The following is a 22,741-nucleotide window of genomic DNA, read 5'->3' as shown; positions in this document are numbered from 1 at the left end:
GAAAAAAAATAGCTAAACGAGAAAGCAAATGGGTCGTTGTCAAAATTAGAACGGATACTTATTTATGCAGGACTGACACTTGTCAAATTTAACCTGTCCTATTAGTTTAATTTTCTAACTTGTTCATTTTTGAATTGTTTGTTGTTAATTACAAATGAATTGTCATTAAAACTCAATATACTTATTTTTACAGGACTAACACTTTTCCAATTCAACATGTCATATTAGCTTTTATAACATTCATTTCCAAATGAGTTGTTGTTAATTAAAAATTAATTATTATCAAAATTCAAATGGATATTTATTTGTACAAGACTAATAACTGTCCAATTCTTCTAAATGAGTTGTTTTTTTATTAAACTAAATGAGTTGTTTTTAATATTTGATGGTGACAAAAACCTTTTTTCTTTCTTTTTTTTTCCAATAATTATATATGTCTAATTTAAAGATCATGTGGGAACCACAATTAAAAAAATAAGCGTGGGAACCATGATGAAAAATGATGGATATGAAATCCATGTTAAAATTGTTAGGCATGAGACATTATTGTTATTTGTATGTTCGATACTTATAAGATAATAAATTGTGAAGGTGAAAAGATAATAAATTATAGAAAAAAGTACAAGTAATATCTTCAAATAATAAATTATTTTTTATTTTTTAACATGCACATGGTAAAAATATAATTATAAATTATTTATCTATATATATTGTAAAAATTTAGTGGGATTTATTGTTCATCAAATATTTTTGAACAATAACCCCATTAAAATTTTTTAAAATATCTCTTTTAGTTTTTTTTATTTTTAACAATTGGAGAAAATTTGAGAAATTGCAAGAATGTGGGGCGCATAATTAAAGAGTAGTTGTGGCGCCCATGATTAAAAAAAAATAAAAGTGGGACTAAAAGTAAAAAATAAATAATGAATGTGAGATTTAAAAGAAAAATCTGAGCGTTGATATGCAACAATGATATTTCAAACTTTAAATTTAAATAAATTATAAAAATATATGCATATTTTAATGGATGATTTATATTGTTTCAAATTTTAACTCACATGGAATAACAAATTCTATGTAAAATAATTTTTAATTTTCAAATAAAATAAATTTATATGGGATGAACAATGACTTATTTAAAAAAAATTGAATGTTGAAGGATCATGTATGAATTATAGTAAAAATGATAAGTGAGAGACTATCATGTGTTGATTATACATATATATAAGATAACAATTTATAAAATATTTTTTTATTATTTAAATTTTAATTTATGGGTGAATAACACATAGAATAATAAATTATTCTTTATAATTTTGACATGCACGGAGTAACCTATTTTTTATTTATAATTTTATTTTAATATGCACAGGATATGCTGCTGCCCCGTTTAAAAATCTAAAGCATTTTTAATTGAATCTCATCTCTCAATAAAGTAGTTATCTACTTTTCAACTAACCCTATTTTTTTATATTTATCCCTATTAAACACCTTACAATAAATATAAAGTTATTATCAATAAGGGCACTTTTGAAAAAAATAATGATTACACCTTGAAAGAATAAAATATCTTATATTTTTTAATATCTAACTTTTTAAAAAATATTTTATATTTTTTGATAGAAGGAGTATTATTTATGTTTTCAATATGTGCATAGATGAAAAGAAATTCAAAATAAGAGAAGGTTCTGTTTAAATTTTAATTTTGTGGTTGATAACACATAAATTTTAAATTTAATTTATAAGACATTTATTTTTTTGTGTGAGCTCCGATATACCAGATCTCTGATGGATCTAATCAACAAAAATTGAGGACACCTCTTTGGGGTAGACTCTAATAACTTTCAAAACAAAAATTAATTTTCTTGTCATGCAATACGTGTAATTAATAAATAGTATTATCACCAATTCCATGCATAAATCACTTTTTTATAAACAATTAATGATCTATTTTTTTTCCATAAAAAATAGATCATTAATTTTTTTGATAACCCTTTAATATTAAAAAATAAATTATCTTTTAAATGTGAAACATTTAATAAATGTAAATTGAAACTTTTTAGTTTTTAAACAAAACTAATTATTTAGCTATATCTCCTCTAGTGAGCTAGTTAAAAGTTGCTTATGTATAGTACAGGAAGGAGTATTATAATACTGGTGATGCTATTTCTTAATTTAAAATTATTATTTTATATATAAATAATTTTTTATTTTTTTGAAATTTTATTTTACAAAAGCTATTATGACATAAATTATAATATAGATTTTATCATAATATTTTTTTTATTTTTCTAGGATCATGCATGGTTCAACAAATTCCTAAAGAAAATAAGTTAATTATATTTTAATTTACAAGATGCAATGAGATTTAAAAAAAATTATATTTTTTAATAGAGAAAACACAATCATTAGTCCCTATAATTTTATCAAATTTTTCTTTTTATCCTTATAGTTTTTTCAGTATTTTTAATTCTTATAGGGTTTGCAAACACAAAACTACAATGACCTTAATAAGGGCATTAATTTAAAATTAGGGCAACAGATTGAAAAATAGAAATTTACTAATGTATATTAGAAAGTTACTCTTAATATTAAAAAGTTACACTTACAATAAGGGTAACATATTACAAAATAGAAATTGCTACTTAGATTTTAATTTACAAAGGACAAACAATGATAGATTCGAGAATATTTCTTTGGGATTTTTTTTTATTAATTATGGGGGAGAACTTAATAGGAAATATATTTTTAATTATATTTTAAATTTTTCCCACATATTAATCAAAGAAAAGTGCAAATATAGCCTAGGGACTCAATTATTCACTCATGAGCAACTAGCATCCTAAATTTTTATGTGGTGTAATTTTTCCTTCAAAATTTTGAAATTAATTCATTGAGAACCATGCCATTGAAAAAAGGATTTTTTTTTTTATTGTTATGGAAATTAATGTTTTATAAAACATGTTCTAAGAATAAAAAAATAAAAACAAATTTTTCCTTATTTTTCGTAATAATAATCCCAAAACACCTAAAAAATATTTTCATTTTTTATTCTTCAAAGATTATTTTTAAAAATACTTTTGGAAGACACATTATTAAATAAATTTTTTATTTTTTAAAAAAGCAAAAAATTGTTCTCAAAATAACTTGCCAAACAAGCTTGTTATTTCTTACTCATATAAAAAGCCAAAATATAATTTTAAGCAACCATTATTTTAAAAACTTAATCAATATTAATGTTTTTCATATTATACTTATTTTTTATTTCATGGGTCCTTTTTTTTAATAATTTTTAGGTCATTTTTTATAATTTTTGATCAATGAACTATCAAAATCAACTTTTGTAATTATATGGTGCTCAGTGCACTATTTTAAAAAGTTAAAAGGAAAACTATACTATAGAAAAATGCCTTTTAGGTTTTAACCCTTATACAAATTAATAAAATATAATATTTTGAGTACACAAAATAATTTTTTTAATTTATCTATTTTATTTTGTTTTTATCTTTTAGAGATTATCTTGCATTGCTGGAAATAAGTCTAATTGCATAGTATAAAGGCAATCAGTTATTAAATTTTTTTAAATATTTTTAATTTATGTGCATATCAATAATTTGTTTAGTATAAAGTTTAATGTGTGTGTATATATATATATATATATATTTTTTATTTTCTTTGTTATATTTGTCTTCTTATATGGTAAAGCACATTAGATTACCACTATAGATGTACAGTTTTTTCAATAGTGTAACTCCTAATCATATGTATTGTAAAGTGCATCCATGATATATCTACAGTTGTATGAATAGAATTATGATTTTTTTCTTTTTCTTTTTTTAATTTTTTAGAAAATCTTTGTTATTTTTAAATCAATCTTTGTATATTAAAAGTTCATATGGGACCCATAACAAAATTTAAAAAAAAGTGTGGGACTAATGGTAAAAAATATTTGTGGATATGAGATTCAAAGTAAAAAAAATATGTATAAGATCTAATTTTTTTGGTAAAGGTACAAGATTTATCAATTGTAAGAATAATATAGTCAGTGATGGCAAATTGTTATTTATATTTAATATATATACAAGGCAACATTATTAAATAAGTTATGTTGGGGTAAAATAAGTTGATATTTATGACTAATTGTAGTACACTTATTTTTAATTTTTTTGTCATAATTATGATTTATAAATATTATTATGACATGAATTATAATATGTGATTTATTATAATACATTTTTTATTTTCCTAGGATGATGAATGGGTCAACATATTCTAAAAGAGATCAAGTTAATTTTATTTAAATTTAAAAGAGGTGATAAATTAAAAAATATTTATAGTTTTCATTATGCATGAGGCTAACACATAACAAATGAGAAGTTGTAACTTAGATTTGAATTTGTAAGAGCAACAAGTGATGGGTCTTGTTGGGGGATGAATTATATTCTCCAGTTAATTATATGAGAACTAGCAAGAAAATTACTTATGCAAGGTAAAACTTAATAATACAATTATTTTTAATTTAATTTTAAAATTTTCCTCATATTGATCAAAAGAAGAGCACAAGTATGAAAGATTAACATATTCATCTTGAGGGCGATACATTTAAAAATAATAAGTTATTATTTTTATCTTTAATGTGTATATGAAAAATAAAATTTAAAATACAATAAGATGCTATTTAAATTTAATTTAAACAAATAATAAATTTTAATTCTAATTAGACTCAAATAAATTATTTTTTATACTTTATTTTATTATTATTTTTTAATATTAAAATATCTCATGAATTGTACAGGGAATAAATCTAGTTACTCTTAAAAGATATCCCCATACATAAAATCAAAACTAAAATGAAATTCACCTTCCACCAAAAACTAATTTAGGAAACAACCAATTAAAAAACAAAACATAATAGAAGGAATGGGGTCAGATTTAAAAAAAAACCAAACAAACAACTAGCAAGATCAAATTTGAATAAGATTTAAAGAAGAAAATCCACGAATTAAACAATGATTAAGTGTATCAACCAGATGTCCATAATGAACATCAAACAGAACCAGAAATTAAAATTAAACCATCAGACATAAAATCAACAAAAAAAAAATTGGAAAAATGGAAAAAGTATATCCCAACAAAAATAAGAAAACTGTAGTGCATTGTTCTTATAAGTAAAGATAGTTTCGACCCAAAAAAAAAAGTGAACAAATTATCAATAAATTGACAGAGAAAAGTGAGAAGGAAAGAATGATGAAAAGGAAGATTAGAAAGAAAAAGAAGGCAGAATACTGAATTACAATCCATGTGAGTTTGAGAGGTTGAGACTTGAGACTTGAGAGTGGGACTATATATGATGGCCTCTCTGAAGAGTGTTTGTCATATGAGAGAGGCGAATATCAAGTGCGTATAGGGGAGGTGAGGGGTTAAAATTGTGTTTGTTGAATAAAAATATTGACCGTTGAATAAATCAAATCTCTAAAATAATCCGTGTGCTCTTTTAAAATTATAATCAAATCTTTAAAATAAAATATTTTGTGGCCACAAAATTTTTAGTAGTTTAGCTTTTGTAGATATATAATTTTTTTATGTCCTTATAGATATATAAAGAAATAATGAGATTTTTAGTTTCTCAATTTTATTTTAATTATTGATTTTGTCCTAGAAATTTAATTTTTTATTGATTTGGTCCTTCATGTTATATTAAATTATCACGTGAGTCTTTTAAATTTTAAAATATAAATTAACTCTCAAAATAATCTAATGTGTAAAGTATATTGATGATTTGATATGCATAAAAAATAAAGTGAGAACAAATTAACTCTCAAATTAATTTATTTTTTTCAATATAATCATTTATATTGTGTTTTGTTTTCTTATTTTTTAAAATTGTATAGTCTGTTTTTTTATCTGAATAATAATTATACTTCTTTTATTTATCTTTATGGCTACCATCTCTACATTAACAAATTTTAACAATGTAACTTTATTTTCAATTATAAGGACCAAATTGATATTACAGTAAACTTAAGAAACTAAATTACTAAAAATTAAATTTGAAGATCAAATTAATAGTTAAGATAAATTTAAGGAATTAAAAGTTACCTTATTTCTAATTTTTGTTATATCATGTTTTTTTTTGGATAAGACAACGTTAGGTTAACTATTCTTTATTTATGTAGTTTTAAAACTAGCAATTAATTTTTTGAATAATTGGAAAATATTTACATTCTTAATTTTATGTACTTCATAAAAATTTGAAAAATTGTATTTTGAAGTATTATAGATATTAATAACAAGAATTTATTATATAGCAAATAATGTATAAAAATTACATGTATTGAATGGATTGAAAACAAGCGTCATAAGCACATAAAATTAAGTATTTAAGTTTTGTCCTTTATAATTATATATGGTTCATATGGTAATAAAAGTAATGTAGGATGTGGAAGTAGAATCATGCTAATTAAAAATAGAATCCTAAAACAAAATAAACACAAGAAACACAAGGAAAGAAATGAAAAGATGGAAGAAGAAGAGGAAGGTCATGAAATTAAAGAATAGAAAAAATAAAGATAAAGGAAAAGATTTTTTAAAGCACCTGTCTCTAGTAATCTTAGCCTTCAAAGATACTCTAAAAGTTAATCAAGCTCTTGATTACATTTATATTTATCATGAGATGCCAACACAAACACTCAGGCTCACAAGAATTATAAACTCTAAAATAAAAATAATCTTAGTACTTAATAAGTCTTTCGTTACAATAGATAGAAGCACGTTTAAATATAGATAAGGATAAGACTCAAAAACCCTAATTAACACCTTAATTTTGAAAATATAACTAAAATATTCATTCACATATTTTTGGGTATTGTATTTCCTTAAATTATGGGATTACAATAACTGAAACTTCCTAAACAATCAAAAGCAATCTTAACTAGAATAAAATAAGAAACTAAATGTAAGACTCAATCTTCCTAATTAATGACAACATAAAATAGGAAACTAAATACTCTTAACTCAAAAGAAAATGAAACAAATTAGATCCTAAAATAGTTAGGAGATCATATGGAAGGCAAATCCTAATCAATAAACGGAATCTTCAATTCAACAAAGGAGATTAGGCATTATTGCTCCAAATATGTCAAAAAATGTTCTTCTCATCCAATCCACATTTATCACACGGTGAATTAGAAATCTTCTTTGTTTTGATGGATAGGATGCATGGGCTTGAGTTCGTACTAGATTGGACTTGTTCTAACATGTTTTGCATCACTACCTAAAATGGATTTGATTTCATGATCCATCATAGTTTGGGCATGAATCAACTTATACTCCTTAATCAGGCCCTTATTTAATTGGTCTTTGAACTTCTATTCAAAGCACATGGGCTTTTCATTATGTTGGTCTTATAACACATGGATTTTCATCAAAGGATCCTCCTTGGATGCTTGTATGATGGATTAAGCTATTATCATTAGGCCTCCACAGCTTGATAGTGGATCTTTAGATAAAATAGGCTTGTATCCTTGAACTTGGACTTTGTTGTATGTGTGTGGGATCTTTTAGGCTCCTTCAAACAAGTCATATTCACTCGTTGGGCCACGCTCCTGTTTCACCTCAGTTAGGTCATGCAAAGTTTTCCATTAGCCCTACTAGACTCATGTTACAAAATTAAAGTGTACTTTTAATCCTTTAATTCTATTTAAGATTTCATTTTGATCTCTTAATTTTATAAAATACTTTTTCAATCTTTTAACTCTAATATTGTTAGTTACAAATGATTATTTTTTATATGTACTAAATTGTTATTTTAAAAATTAAACTTAATATATCAACATTTGAGAATATTTCATCAATATTTTAAAATTTAATGTAGGAAACTTTTGTTTGTGAAACTAAAGATGCTAAGGTTAAAGGAAGAAATACTTTATAAAATTAAGGGATTAAACTAAAATTTTATATAAAGTTAGAGGACTAAAAGTACACTCTAACATGAGATTAAGGCTTGCTTAGATAAGTTATTAATATATGAAGAACTAATATGATAGAAATTAAATTTGAGAGACTAAATAAGCCATTCTTTAGGGACTAAAAGTTGCATTTTTCCCTTCAAACAATTTTTTTTATTTATGTTGTTTTAAAATTATTTATCTTTTGAAGAATTTATAATTGGACATGGTGAAGATGACAGTAAATTTTGTAGTAAACATAGTGTATACATTTTTAATATATATTCTATAACAAAATTTACCAAAATCTTTGTGTACACTTTTTATTTAGGACAGATTTAAAATTGTATGGGATGAAAAATTGAGGAATAAAATAAGATGTCTTTTTCATGTTCAATATGTGCCGCGGAAAATTTCTTTAAATTTAATAAGTTATTTTATAAACTTTTAATATGTACAAGATGATAAATTTTGAAATAAAACCACTATAAACTAATAAACTATAAAGTAGAATTATTTTTATTCATCCAATATTAATTTTTTAATTTTTTTTGTGCATTGCATGCGCCAAAAATCTAGTTTCTTTATAATTACTAATACAATTTTATTTCATACGTTTCAATAACTATTTCTTTGTGTAAAATTATCAAATTAGTATTTATTATATTTGTAGGAGATAAAATGATAGCAGAGAGAGAAAAGAAAAGTTAAAGGAAGTAATTTTCTCTTTTTATACTTGGCGAAGCAAAATAGAAAAAAAGAGATAGATAAGGAAAAAAATTGTTAATTTCATATGAAAAATAATAATCTTATTATTTATAAAAAATATTTATGTATGATAAAATTTAATATTTTAACATATTATTTATATAATTTTTATTATATATTACTGCTTGAATAAAAATATAATTGTAAATTATTTTAGCTAATACCAGCAAGAAATATTTTGTCCAATTTTAAATTTTATTTCTTAAATTATTAGATATATTATAAAGTAGATGGAAAATTAGGATGAAAATAGAGGGAGACAACGGCCAGAACCAAAAAAATTCATGAATAAATTTAAAAAATTGAGTTTTCCCTTAAAATTTTAAAGTTTTCTCATATTTAGAGTGAAAAATTGGAGTTAAAAACATTCCACACATATTATTGGATCCGGATCCTCTCAGCATTCTTGTTTCTTAGCGTCCCTCAGCAGCAGAATCTTGTGTGTTGAAACGACAAAAATGCTGACAAGTGACAACGCACACATCACATGAATTTTAAAAATACATGAAAATAATTTGTTATTAAATAATAAACAAAAATACATTTTCAAACATCATGCAGAGATGAAAATATGTCAGGTCCACCCAGATTTTGGCTAATTAAACAAGTCTAGTTTATTTATATAAATAGGCATAGTTATAAGCAAAACCATGGCTATTTTTGTTAAACAGGACAGGTCAAGATTTAAACAAATCTGATTGTAGGCCTTTGCAAGCTTATTTACTCATTTCTTTAAAAAAATAAGTAAATCTAAAAACATAAGTATATAAGCCAGCAGAGGCCTACAATCAGACCTATTTAAATTTTGGTCTATCCTTTTAACAAAAAGAGCCATGATTTAGCTTATAATTAGGTCTATTTATATAAATAGATTAAACTTGTTTAACCAAAATCCGGCCTGACCACATATTTTCCATCCCTACTGATATTTGAAAATGTATTTTTGTTTACTATTTAAAAACAATTATTTACATGCATTTTTAAAAGCCATGTGATGTGTTCATTGTGGATATTTTGATCATTTTAACGTATAGGATTCTGCCGCTGAGAGATGCTGAGAAACAAGGAAGCTAAGAGGATCCGGTTACACATATTATTTGCCTTCAAATTTCCTTTTTCTCCCATTTTTTTCTCCTTATTAGCCAACCAGGAAAAAAAAATTGTCATTTTCTTCTTACTTTTTCCCCAATTTTCTCTCGAGGCAATCACAATGTAAAGGGAATAAAGGGAAAATAGGGGATTTTAATTAATGAGTTGGACTCTTAAAAAGATATAGAAGTGAGGTTAAGAGATTTTAATTGTCTTTTTGGTTCTTTTCTTTTACATCTTCTCTCTATTAAAATTTTATAACTTAATTGTTTATTTTTAAAAAATTAAAAGTATTAAAATTTCTCATTCCTTTTCATCCCCCCAAACTAGATAGAGGATTTTATGAAAAAGATTTCCCAAAGATGCCCCATTTATTAATCATCATTCCCCAATATTAGGACCCGTTTGTCTCAATTTATTTGATAAAAAAATCACCTATTTTTTTAAAAAAATATTTTTAAAATTTTTATTATGTTTTTTTAATTTTTTAAAATAATCTGAATCTTGAAAAACATATTTCTGATTAAAAAAATTATTTTAAGAATTTGCTTTAAATAATTTTTGAAAATAATCTAATATGGTGGATAAAGTTTTTTAAAAAATGCAAGATACATGAAGATATCATAAAATTTTAAAATAATTAAATAATAAAATTATATAAAATAGAAATAAAAACATATAATAAAATTTAAAAATAACTAATTAATAATTAAGTTTTTATTATTGTGACGAAATATAAAATAAAGTTAAATTTTTATAAAATATTTACAAAATAAATATTTCCTATAAAATCTTTAAACTATCAACAAAATTATTTATTTTTTAATTTTAAACAACCAGACTATAAATTACTCATTTGCACGAGAGTTTAAAATCTAATTTGAATGTAAACACGCGTTGTAGAATATGTCTTTTTGATCATTTCCTCTTCATTTATTTATTCATTTTAAAACACGTAACCTAATTTTTATATTATAATAATCAGAAAAGTGTGAAACAGCAATAGTTTGCCGGCTGAAAACCAGCAATATTTTATTCTAATGTGAAATCTCTTCTATATTTTCTTTTACTTCCTTCCAAATGGCATTTATTTATATAAAGTTTTGACCACTGTTGTTGTAAGACATCAACCGTGGAATCGGTCGGACTAACACAGGATATAAAAATAGTTCGGTTTAACTTATTAACTTGTTTTGATTTTTTGGACTATCTTGAACTGCAGAGATTTGACAGATTCAACATTAACCCAAAACCTAAAACGAGTTTATGAAGAATCCTAAACCCTTCAATCTTATATATTGTGCTGTTATATGACATGTTGTGGATTAATCCTCCCACTTGGCAATGAGGAATTTGAATTCAAACATAGAAAAAAGTGAAAATTGAAAGCATCGGGGTATCCAATGATCATTCCAAACACACATACTTCCAAACAGTTGAATTTATTCTCGACCTTATAAAAGAGCCTAATCTAGTGTGATTTTGTAATTTTTTTTTTTGGGGTCAAATTGACTTGGCAATTTAGATCTTAGATATGGCTTGGGATTAGTCTCAGTTCCAAGGAACCTGTGTTTTCCAACACGGTGTACTCTTTTTTTCTCCATTCCTTTAATGCATTTGATTTCTCTCTGAAACTGAGCTCATTGTGCAAACAAAGGAACCTAAATCGCTCTGATTGAGCATTTGCTCTTCTAACATGCTTAGTGCAGGTGCCAGACCCCTTCCCCATCAACCTTCCACGCCAACAATTATATTTCTTTCACACACGCACGCACGCACGCACGCACGTACACAAGAATATTATTTTTTTTATTTATTGCTAATTTAATTGATTGAATCATGAAAAGTGTGATTTATTGGCCCTTTTGATTTGTTGTCTAGTCCAATTTTTAAAATATTGATTTTGTTATCATACTCCCTTTAGTTCTATTTATAAGTCACTTCCAACATTTTCATTAGAACTAAGGAAAATCTTAAACCTCATTAACTTTATTTAAAAATTCAACAAGTTTTTAACTTTATCTTTATTAAATATATCTATTCTAAAAATAAAATACTTTAATATTTAATAATCTTCCTAACATTGAATAGGGGCAAAAGAGTAAAGATAGATATAATAATTATTGAAGTACTCTATAAATAGGATCAAAGTAAATCTTCTCTCTTTACTTTATAAATAGAATCAAAGGAGTATCTAGCTACTATCGATTGGGTCTGCTCCGGTGTTAAAAAAAAAACAATAGTAAATTACATTTTTGACGCCACACTATCATCCGAGTTCAATATGGATTTACATAAATTATTATTTTATATTGCCATTCAACAAACTTTTCTTTCCAATGATTTCGACAACATATATATTATATATCCATATTTTAATATATTAGCTCCGTATTAATTAATTAGAGCAAGTTTGTAGATGGGGACGCACGCTTTCATCTCCCCCCCCCCCCCAAATTTATTAGACTCGTGAGTAGCGTTCGTTTTCTTCTTTCTCTGTGTCGTCCTTTTTGAACAAGTAGAGGTGGACTCGTTAAAATTTTTAACCGAACTTGACATTTTAGTAACTTTTATTTGTTAATTTATGAGGCCTATCACAAATTAATAGGTTTGAAAATGTATAAGTGAACTTGTTGAAATCTTAATTGAACTTGTCAATTTAGTAACTTTTACTTTCTAATCTGCAAAGGATTAGTTGCGAATTGGAAGCTTTGAAAATTCATGAGAAAATTAAGCAACTTTTCTGTTCAATAAAAGTTACTTATCAATTCAAAAGGGAAATTATCAAATCCATGGATTTTCAAATATCAATTTGTAATTGACCCGTTTAAATTAACAAGCAAAATTACTAAAGTGAAAAGTTGAGTTAGGATTTTAATAAGTCTACTTCATGTTGTAACAAATCAACAAAGCTAGGTTCAATATGTAGAACGTGAGTTTTCTTAACAAATTCTCATTAGTAAATTGACAAGTTCACTTGAGCTTTTAACAAATAATTGGTTTGGAAACTAAGTCATTACATGTGCGCATGCTATACCATATAACTAAAAGGTATTGGTGGCTTAGTGATTGCACATTTTCTTTTTTTTGGTGAACCAAGGGATTGGATGATGGGTTCATATATGGTAGCTCATATGTGAACTATTTATTCCCTTTGGTCCTAAAAAATAAGAACTAATTGGGATATATTTATTTCGGTCCTACATATAAGATATCAATTTCCTTTGTTTTTCTCATATTTTTTATTTTTTTGCCCAAACTATCCGTATGGTTAGATTATTGTATGAAGTGTATGTTGGTAATACTCCCAATTTGAATGATTAAAGGAGAGATATTTCAGGAAAATAATACATATTTGTTATAAGTAACAAAATTACCTAAGTTCCTTAATTAATTTATGTGAATTAGTTAATTAGCTCTTATATTTAGGACCGGAAGAAGTATATCATAATTCGATTAGAGGTAAGGAAATTTTTTTTTTTGTTATTTAATAATATAAAGGTAAGCTGATTGATCTCTAAGTACATTTTGGTGTTGATTAACACTTTTAGAAAAAATTGATTATTTACAGTCCAATTTTTTTTTCCGGTCCTGAATCTTGTTGGGAGGATAAGGGGTCGATGTATAATTAATAAAGGAAATAAAAACCTTAATTGATCCATGAAATTATAAAATTAACTTTGAAGCGCTCCTAGAGGTTAAAATTAATAGGCAGTTCTGTAAGTTTTTTTTTTGGTTGTAATAGTAATTTGACATGTATAGAAATAAATCAAGAAATTAAACTCTTCTGTGTTATTCATTGAATGACATGCAAATGGTATTGCATATATAATCACAACAAGGGATACATTATAAGATACTCACTTTATTGTAAACCCTATTATCAATGAAAGTATTGAATACAAACAGAAATAATGGGTATATATAAAATAATCACCGAAACAATTCAAATGGGGTTTATAAGAGAAAGCTCATTAAAATTTACTAGTGGATCACTAGTACACATAAGGAGGAGGAGGAGGAGGAGATTTATAGTAGTAAGGTGGAGGAGAGGGTGATGGCGGAGGTGGAGACTTGTATAGATATGGAGGTGGCAGTGAAAGAGATGGAGGTGGTGGTGATTTATAAACATATGGCGGAGGAGGCGAGGGGGATGGTGGAGGAGGGGACTTGTAGATATAAGGAGGGGGTGGTGAAGGAGATGGTGGAGGCGGGGACTTGTAAATATATGGAGGTGGTGGTGATGGAGATGGGGGTGGTGGAGACTTGTAAACATATGGGGGAGGAGGTGAGGGAGATGGTGGAGGTGGAGATTTGTACACATATGGAGGTGGTGGTGACGGAGATGGTGGAGGTGGAGATTTGTACACATATGGAGGTGGTGGTGACGGAGATGGTGGAGGTGGAGATTTGTAATAATATGGAGGTGGTGGTGATGGAGATGGAGGAAGTGGTGACTTGTATACATATGGAGGTGGTGGTGATGGAGAAGGTGGGGGTGGAGACTTGTAATGATATGGAGGTGGTGATGAGGGAGATGGAGGTGGCGGTGACTTGTACACATACGGAGGGAGGTGGTGAGGGAGATGGAGGAGGAGGCGACTTATAGATGTATGGTGGAGGTGGTGATGGAGATGGTGGAGGAGGAGATTTATAATAATAAGGTGACGGTGGTGATGGAGATGGAGGAGGAGGTGACTTGTACACATATGGCGGAGGCAGTGAAGGAGATGGTGGAGGCGAAGACTTGTAGTAATAAGAAGGTGGTGGTGAGAGAGATGGAGGAGGAGGTGACTTGTACACATACGGCGGAGGTGGAGATTGGTACGCATAAGGGCTATAATCAGCACTAACACTGATAGCAACTAGGCAAAGTGCCGTTGCAAGTGTGAGTTGAGGCCATTGCCTCAACCCCATTGAGCTTTCCATGATCTTCTCTCTCTTGCTACCTCCAACTCTCTCTCTTTCTATGTGTTTAATTTTCTTGACTCAACATGGATTATCCAACCACTTATATAGTTGCAGCTCTTGACCGTGGCTACCCACTTTTATCATACTTTAATGCATTAATTAATCCCTCGCAGTATTTGGTACTTAAAAATTTGAACCGGTTTCATCAATATGAGGCAGCCGCCTTACATTGTTTTATTGAAATTCCTTTAATATTGTTTATAATATTTAAAATTAAGACTCTGCTTCAGATTGTGTTAGTTCTTTCCAACGATGTGGGTTATGGAAAAAGTCAATGGGAAGAGTTGGCGAGGACAAACATGGATGAATGAGAGAAAAAATTGCACAAAAAAGCGCGTGTTGGAGAATACGTCTTTTGAAATTTTCCTCATCATTTATTTATTTATTTTAAAAGGTAACCTAATTAAAACAAATTAATTGAAATTTTAATATTTTTAAAAATTATATATCTTTCTTAAAACAACTTTATTAAATATTCTATATAAAATGTAATGATAACTGAAATTCTAATAAACATTTTTTAAAAGGAATAATGAATGAATTAGGGATATAGTCATAAAAAAATTATCAACACTATTCAATATATCTTATATTATATTTTGGATGAAGCATAGCTAGTTTCTAGAAAATGTCATATTTATAGTTGAAAGGAAGTATATTATAATAATTAGGAAAGTGTGAAACAACAATATAATAGTTTTTGTTTTTCGCCAAGTGAAGCAACAATAGTTTTTTGGCAAGAAAAACAGCAATGATTATTCTCTTGTGAAATCTCTTCTATGTAATTTTCTTATTCTACTTTTTCCAATATGGCTTATGGTTTTGTCAACTACGGCTACTTGTCCAAATAGCAGCACCACCTTCCCTGCTTAAAAGAAATCTGAGTTTGAACTCAATATTGATATGCTTGAATGCGTGTATGTGTATTTGAAGAAGGGTTAGATTATGGGTAAATAAAATTGTCAAAAAATTGGGATATATTTTTAGATTATACATACAACCACCCCCAATTCTAATTATAAGTTACAATAATGAACTAATTTTATGATTTTTAAGGATTGGTAGTTGATACCTTAAATTTCCTTTAAAATGTGTGATTTTTGAATTTTATCATTCACTGAAATTAATAATGATAACAAAATATATAAAAATTAAAAGCATGCCAACAAATCGGTAAGGTTGGTGAAAAAAATTTAAGTACTATTTTGTCCTATATTTAGAACTGTGTAAAAGAATGTGTGTGTGTGAGTGGGGGGATCAACTTGATGGCAAAAGAGAAATAAATTATAAGTTGAGCTTATATCAAGTTTATCATCATATGCCTCCCCACAATCATCCCCGTTCAATATGGATTTTTTAAATTGTCATCAACAAACTTTTCTTTCCAATGATTTCAGCAACATATATATTATATCCTTATAATACTTTATATAATATATTAACTTTGTACACCAATAGGGTTGAGTCTAACAAAAAAGACTAGTCCTTCAAAACGCGACGAGTCAAAGTCTGAATCCCTATTGAGAGAAGTACCCAATCTTGCCTCGAACAGGATTACCTATGTGCAATAATATATATATATATATATATATTATAGCTTTGTATTAATTATTAGAGCAAGTTTTGCTGATGAGGACACCTTCTTTCTTTGTTTTTTTTTTTTGGTTTATTATAAGCATGGGAGGGGCTTGTCTTTTTAACCAATCTGTGTTGATCATAATGAAAGAAGACTTTATGACAATTTAAATACGAGATTTTAAATTAGAATATGCTTGAATGCAGAAATTGTTTTTAAATGAACTTCCCCCAGTTAGCCTTATAATGCAGAGAATGTTGGCCTTCTCTATGTTAATGAAATGTGAAACAAAAACTCGGTCATACTGTTTAGACATTAGATATATATTTTGGCAAATTTAAAAAAGACATTAGACATATTTCAGTTTCGTAGTTACCTTAAACTATTGCTGTTTAAAAGTATATTTGGTGTCGGCACAGGTTTTCGCTGACTGTTTTGTACACGGTGTAGAGACTGTAGACTACTCCTTCAATGACTTATCAAATAATGACATATTAACAAATTTATATACATTAACAAATTTAATTAATACTTTTAAAATTCTAAAACTATATACTTTGTAAAGTACTATAAAGTTCATAAAAGAAGTTGTTTAAGTGCCTATTTGAATTTCAGTTGGGTAAAATAGATTATAAAAAAATTAATTAAAAATAAATTTTAATTATAATTAATTATGTTATAACGCAATCTGTTTGGATATTATTTTTTTAAAATTAATTTTAACAGAATTGAAGATGTTGGATAATTTATTCAAAATTAATTTTAGCTATGTAAATTATCATAAACAACATTTCTTTTCAAAATTAAATTATTATAAATTTGTATCTAATATTTAAAAAGTAAAATATATTATTTAAATTATATATATGATTAATTATAAAAATTTAAATTATATTAATATTAATAAATTTAATTTACATAAATAAATAACTCAATATATCTTAGTTCAAATAAATTTAATAAAAGTGAAAGATTTAATTCTTAAATACCAAACATCAATTTTACAATAACTAATAAAAATAATAATATATAAGTTGATCTCAAATGACATCATGGATATAAGCTATATCTGACGAAATGTTAAGCACTGCTTAGAAATTTTGGCAACATAAAAAATGTAACAATTGATGCAAAATTTCTCTCTCTCTCTAGACCTTTATAATAATCTTTGCAATGATCATCAATTTTAACTTAAATTAAATTTTTTTCTACCAATTAATATTTTATTTAAATTAGTTTTATAACAAGTGCTAAGTGAAAAGTGGTAGTTGATAAGAACTTATACTAGTAACTTTTTTGAGGATCTGAAATTTAAATTTTACTAAGAAAAAAAGAAGAGAAGAGAGTTGATTTTATTTTTATTAAATTTTATACCTTTCTTATAATTTTTCCATATAACTTTGTAACAAAAGACTCAGAAGTTGAATGCTGTGGCGTTGGGAAACTCAAAAAATCAATTTTTTGGATAATTGATGTTTGGGTAATTAATTAGAAAATCAACTTTTTGGGTAAAAAATTGATTATGATCCGTATCCAAACACACACTAATTGTTAGAAGATTGTTTATTATTTAGTTAGGAAATATTAAAGCAAATGATATTTGAAGGAAAAAAAGAGGATAAATTGGTCCATTGACTAAAAAATATCTAATGCCTAGAAAATATGGATCAAATATTTTTTTTAAAATTTGGGAGTGTGAGCAATTCACATTAATATGTAAAGAGTTTATTATTGATATACAAAATATTTAACATTGAAAATTTAAAAATTCATAAGAAAGTTATCATTGATGCATAACGGTATATAATTGATGAAATAATAAATCGACTATAATGTTAAAACATGATAAATGTTAAGCTATTTGTTTGGTTTGATCTTATTATATGAGTTATATCTACAAAAGCCCTAAGAAAAAATTACTCCCACTATTCTATTTTTTATAATGCCATGTTGAGATTAAGAAAAGTAGGGTTAAAATTAGTTTTGCATCGAAATTTCAAAATTACTTATAAGCAAGTTTGAAAATAATAAGTCGTTTCCCACCATAACCATAAAGAGATGGTTAGATGTGGAGTTACATTTTTGTAAATGAGTCGCATGTGTTAGATTAAATTTTATAAAAAGTCTTGCATTAAATAAAAGGAAGAATCTTATAAATAAAGCTAAAAGAAGTACTCTCTTTGTTTCTATATATAAGAGAAAAAATTGTATCATACAATTTAAAAAAGTTAGTTAACCATAATAATTATATCTGAAAATAAAAAAATTAGACTAAAATGCCTTATGTTAATTAAGATAAGCATTGCATTAATTTTTTCTCATTAATATAAATTATGAGGGGTGATTTAAAAAATATATAATAAATTTTTATTGAAATATGTGATTTTATTTATATAAAAAATAACTAAAAAGTTATAATTTTTTTTTACAAATAGAAACGGAGTCGAGTAGTAATGCTTTAGACATGGTCGCGTGGGTAAGTTTTGAGGTCTTAAGGAAAAATTATTATAGATGTCTAATATTAAGTAATGTAACTCATAAATATGCATATTATTTTTTATGTTTGACAGATACAAAATTATTTATCAATGTTTTGTGATGAAATAATCCTAACATTTTATTCTTAATAAACAATACACTTAATTCATTCAATTTATATTTTAATATAGTCAGTCTTTGATAAAATTTAGATAATTTTAAAATTAAATACAAAAAAGCATTACTTATATTCAATATTAAAAAAATCTTTGAACAAACGTGAGATTGTATAACTAAAAATTTCACTACTAGAAGAAGAAAAAAGAATTTGCTAGCATTTTTAATTTTAATTTCGTGGTATTTACCAAAAGGAAAAATCACCATGAAGTACCTCACAACCATTCAAAATACCCAAAGGTCCTACCAAATCCATAAATACATGTCAAGTCTCTAGAAATTTAAGGGTGAATAAGAATGAAATGACAATGACCAATTTACCTTTTGGAGTTAAAAGAAGAAGAAGATGAAAGAGAGCCATTTCGTGCACATGTCACTAGTTGATACCTCACTTGTCAATAACCTTTGCCCTATGGTCAATGATTGTTGTCAATAGAGTCTTATGACTTGTTTAGTTTTAAATGAAAGTATTACAACTAATAAATTCTCATTTGTTATTGGCCGATACCTCACTTATCATAGCCTTTATCATGCCGTTAATGAACATTGTTAAGTTGTCAATAGAGTGTCTTATAACTTGTTCAATTTTAAAGGAAGTTATTGCACCTTATCATTGTCACTTGTCATTGGCTAATGCCTCTCTTGTCATCAATATTTGCCATGTGGTCATCAATATATGTTGTCAATTTTTTAACAACGTGTCTTATAACTTGTTTAGTTTGAAGGAAAGTATTACACCTAATTAATTATCACTTATTATTGCCTGATGCCTCACTTATCATTAGGCTTTGCCATGTTGTTAATGGAAATTCTTAAGCTGCTAATAGAGTGTCTTATAACTTGTTTAGCTTTAAAAGTAAATGTTGTGCCAAATAAATTTTCACTTGTCAGTAGCTTTTGACTTGTGGTCAATGGCTATTAACAAGTTGTTAATTAAGATGTGTCTTATAATTTATTTAGTTTTTAAAGAAAACTATTGCATCTAATGAATTCACTCTTGCCTTTGACAAATGCCTCACTCTTGTCAATAGTTTTTCCCTTATAGTCAATGGTCACCGTCAAGTTGTCAATGGAGTATCATGTATTTCCAATTTGACATGAAATTTTGTCACCTAATAAGTTGTTACATGTATATCTTGCCAATCATTGCAAGCCACTTGTCAATATGTGATAAACATGTAAACATGTGGTTACCATTCACATTTAAAACAAACTTGTAATAATAATTCATATTGGCATATACCAAAATTAATTATACAAAATGAACTAACATGTCACAAAAAGTTTATACATAATCATCAACAAAGTTCTATTCTAAAGTCAATCCATGACCAAATTAGTCATTCTATATCTTCTTGCTTTCTTGAGATCCTGTTAATAAAGACATCGCTTTAATTTACACTCTTTATATTGTTACGATGATTTAGTAGCCACTACAAGCATCCAACTTTTTTCTTTAAAGGTTCTCCTATACCACAAATCATTTTATAAGGTACAATGACATTATGGATTATGTGGAAGAATGAAAAAGGTAAAACAATACATTCATACTTGTGAATGTTTTGACATTGTATACTCGTTTTTAACCGCAATGTTGTTCTATGATTGTATCCATGTTATATCATGCATATCACAACACAAAACTAAAAAATAAGTGCAAAATCAACTTGTTCATGTCCTGAGTATGAAATTGGGAAAAAAGCATGGAAACTAGGATAACCAGAATGTGAATTTGAAGGATGTGAATGGAGAAAATTATCTTTTGCTATGCAATAATTAATTTGGGATCAATTTCAAAGAGTTTTAGAAAGAAGTTTTGGATTTTCAAGCATTTTAAAATGTATGCTTTTATTTAATTTTATTTAATGTGATGTGGTGATTATGTTAACTCATTCTAATATCATGTTGATATTGAAAGAGGTTACACTTTGCGTGCTCATTGATTTCCATACTTCTATGTGCTCGAGTTTTACTTCTCTGATTATTGAGATGTTTATCTTATTCCTGTGGTTTAACATTTTACAAGCAAGGATCAAGTTAAAGACAAAGGAGAGGCTTCTGAGGCTAGAGATTGAGTACTTAATTGCAATGTCTCTATGTTTGTGTAACTAAATTTATATTTCCAACTAGGGGTCATGTATACATTATGCTTTCATATAGCCATTGATGATGAATTATTGGCGTTTTGGTTTATTTGGGCCCATGGTGGGGGTTTTCTCCCAATGTTGACTTTTGGCAAGTCAAATGGTTTATGCAAGTGTATTTTGTTAGTTGAACTCTTTTTGAAAGTTTGGATTTAGTAATGGTATGATTTCAAAAAATTCATATGTCCCCCCTTGAATTGTGGTTATTGAAAAGTGGATTTTGTTATTGTGGTGATTTGATCATGTGTGATGATTGATATTAGTTCATTAATGTCCATTGAATATGGTTCAAGGCCTAAAGAGAGTTAATGGCTTGTGTTGGGAGATTTGGACATTTAGTTGAGAGTTCAAGTGTGGAAAAGTGTAAATGTGGCCCAAGGCATTTAAATTCTCTATATGATATTGGATTTGTGTGAAACCAAAGCAATTAGTTATATTATGAAATTTTCTACATGTGGATGCTTGAATACTTCAATCCGAGGTTCAAGTAAAACATTGTATGCATTGGAAGTTAGAATTCAAGAGCTATCATGATAGCAAGATGCTATCATGATAGGTGTGCCACAACGGATTGATACTTGTGTAGCAGCACATGGCATAGAACACGTTGGTCATGATGGATTGTGCCCTGTGACATCTTTTACTCTTTTGACCTGCAGTTTTGTATTATTTTCAAGTCCTTTTAGTTCCCATGCATCCCAAATGCTTTCTACTTTAATTTGATTTATAAGGGTTGAATGATCCTTTAAACTTACTTTTGAATTTAAATGATTCTTGGGATCCCAATTTTGAGAAGATTTTATAGTTTGCCACTTTCTTTGATTTCTCCAACTATGTTTAACTCTTTCTACCTTGGCATATTTTCTTAAATGATTAGTTTGGTTTTAATTACGTTGGTAGTATATATTTAATGTTTAGTATATGGTGTAAGTGAAAGAACATTACAACATAACTCCAACTTCGTAGCGCTCTATTTCAAGTTTTTTTTCTCTCCCTCTGAGTTGACCGTGCTTGCCATTTAATCCACCTAGATGCTTGTGTGGAGATATATCCAGGCCACATCATCCACCATTAGCCATGTCAGCAATTTTCAATTAGTGTTAGTGGGGAGGGATTAACAAGCCTAAGGTTTGAAAGTATAGGGCCTGATTAAAAATTTTTTGTAAACTATAAGGACCTTAAAGATACTTTCCTTAATAAAAGTTATTGTTTAATTAGATGAGTTTGGTTAAGTAATTAGGTAGTTTTATAGTTAGTTAGGGTCAGTGACATTAAATATTTTTCAAGAAATAACTAATTTTAAATAACTTTCTTTAACTTATGTAAGATAATATTGGAGCTTATAAAAGAATCGAAAAGAATAGTTTGCGCTGAGTTAGTATCAAGGATCCATCATGTACAAGCCTTACAAATAGGACTGAAAGAAGTAATGAAGTGTTTAATGTATTATTGGAAAGTTGTGTCGTCTCCAAAGCTACGTACGAAACTGAACCCGAGTTGTCGAAATTTATGTTTGGAAAAAGTCGTTCACAGCTTTGATTCTTAGGTTTGGATCAAAAATGAATAGAAATATATGGAAAGTCATATGCAGA

General features: G+C 27.0%; 1 protein-coding gene across 1 annotated transcript; it reads right to left on the bottom strand.

Moving 5' to 3' along the window:
- Window positions 1–13,568: 13,568 nt before the first annotated feature.
- LOC129301381 (extensin-2-like) lies at window positions 13,569–14,720 on the bottom strand. The gene is given in 2 exon segments (XM_054939941.1): window positions 13,569–14,372; window positions 14,374–14,720. Coding segments are annotated over 2 exon segments (921 nt in total). The 3' UTR covers window positions 13,569–13,798.
- Between the last annotated feature and the right edge of the window lie 8,021 nt (window positions 14,721–22,741).

The sequence above is a fragment of the Prosopis cineraria genome, unplaced genomic scaffold, assembly GCF_029017545.1.
Source record: "Prosopis cineraria cultivar Desert tree isolate PC_DT_omini unplaced genomic scaffold, ASM2901754v1 PC2083, whole genome shotgun sequence".
NCBI lineage: Eukaryota > Viridiplantae > Streptophyta > Magnoliopsida > Fabales > Fabaceae > Prosopis > Prosopis cineraria.
This window is presented reverse-complemented; position numbering and strand designations above follow the sequence as displayed.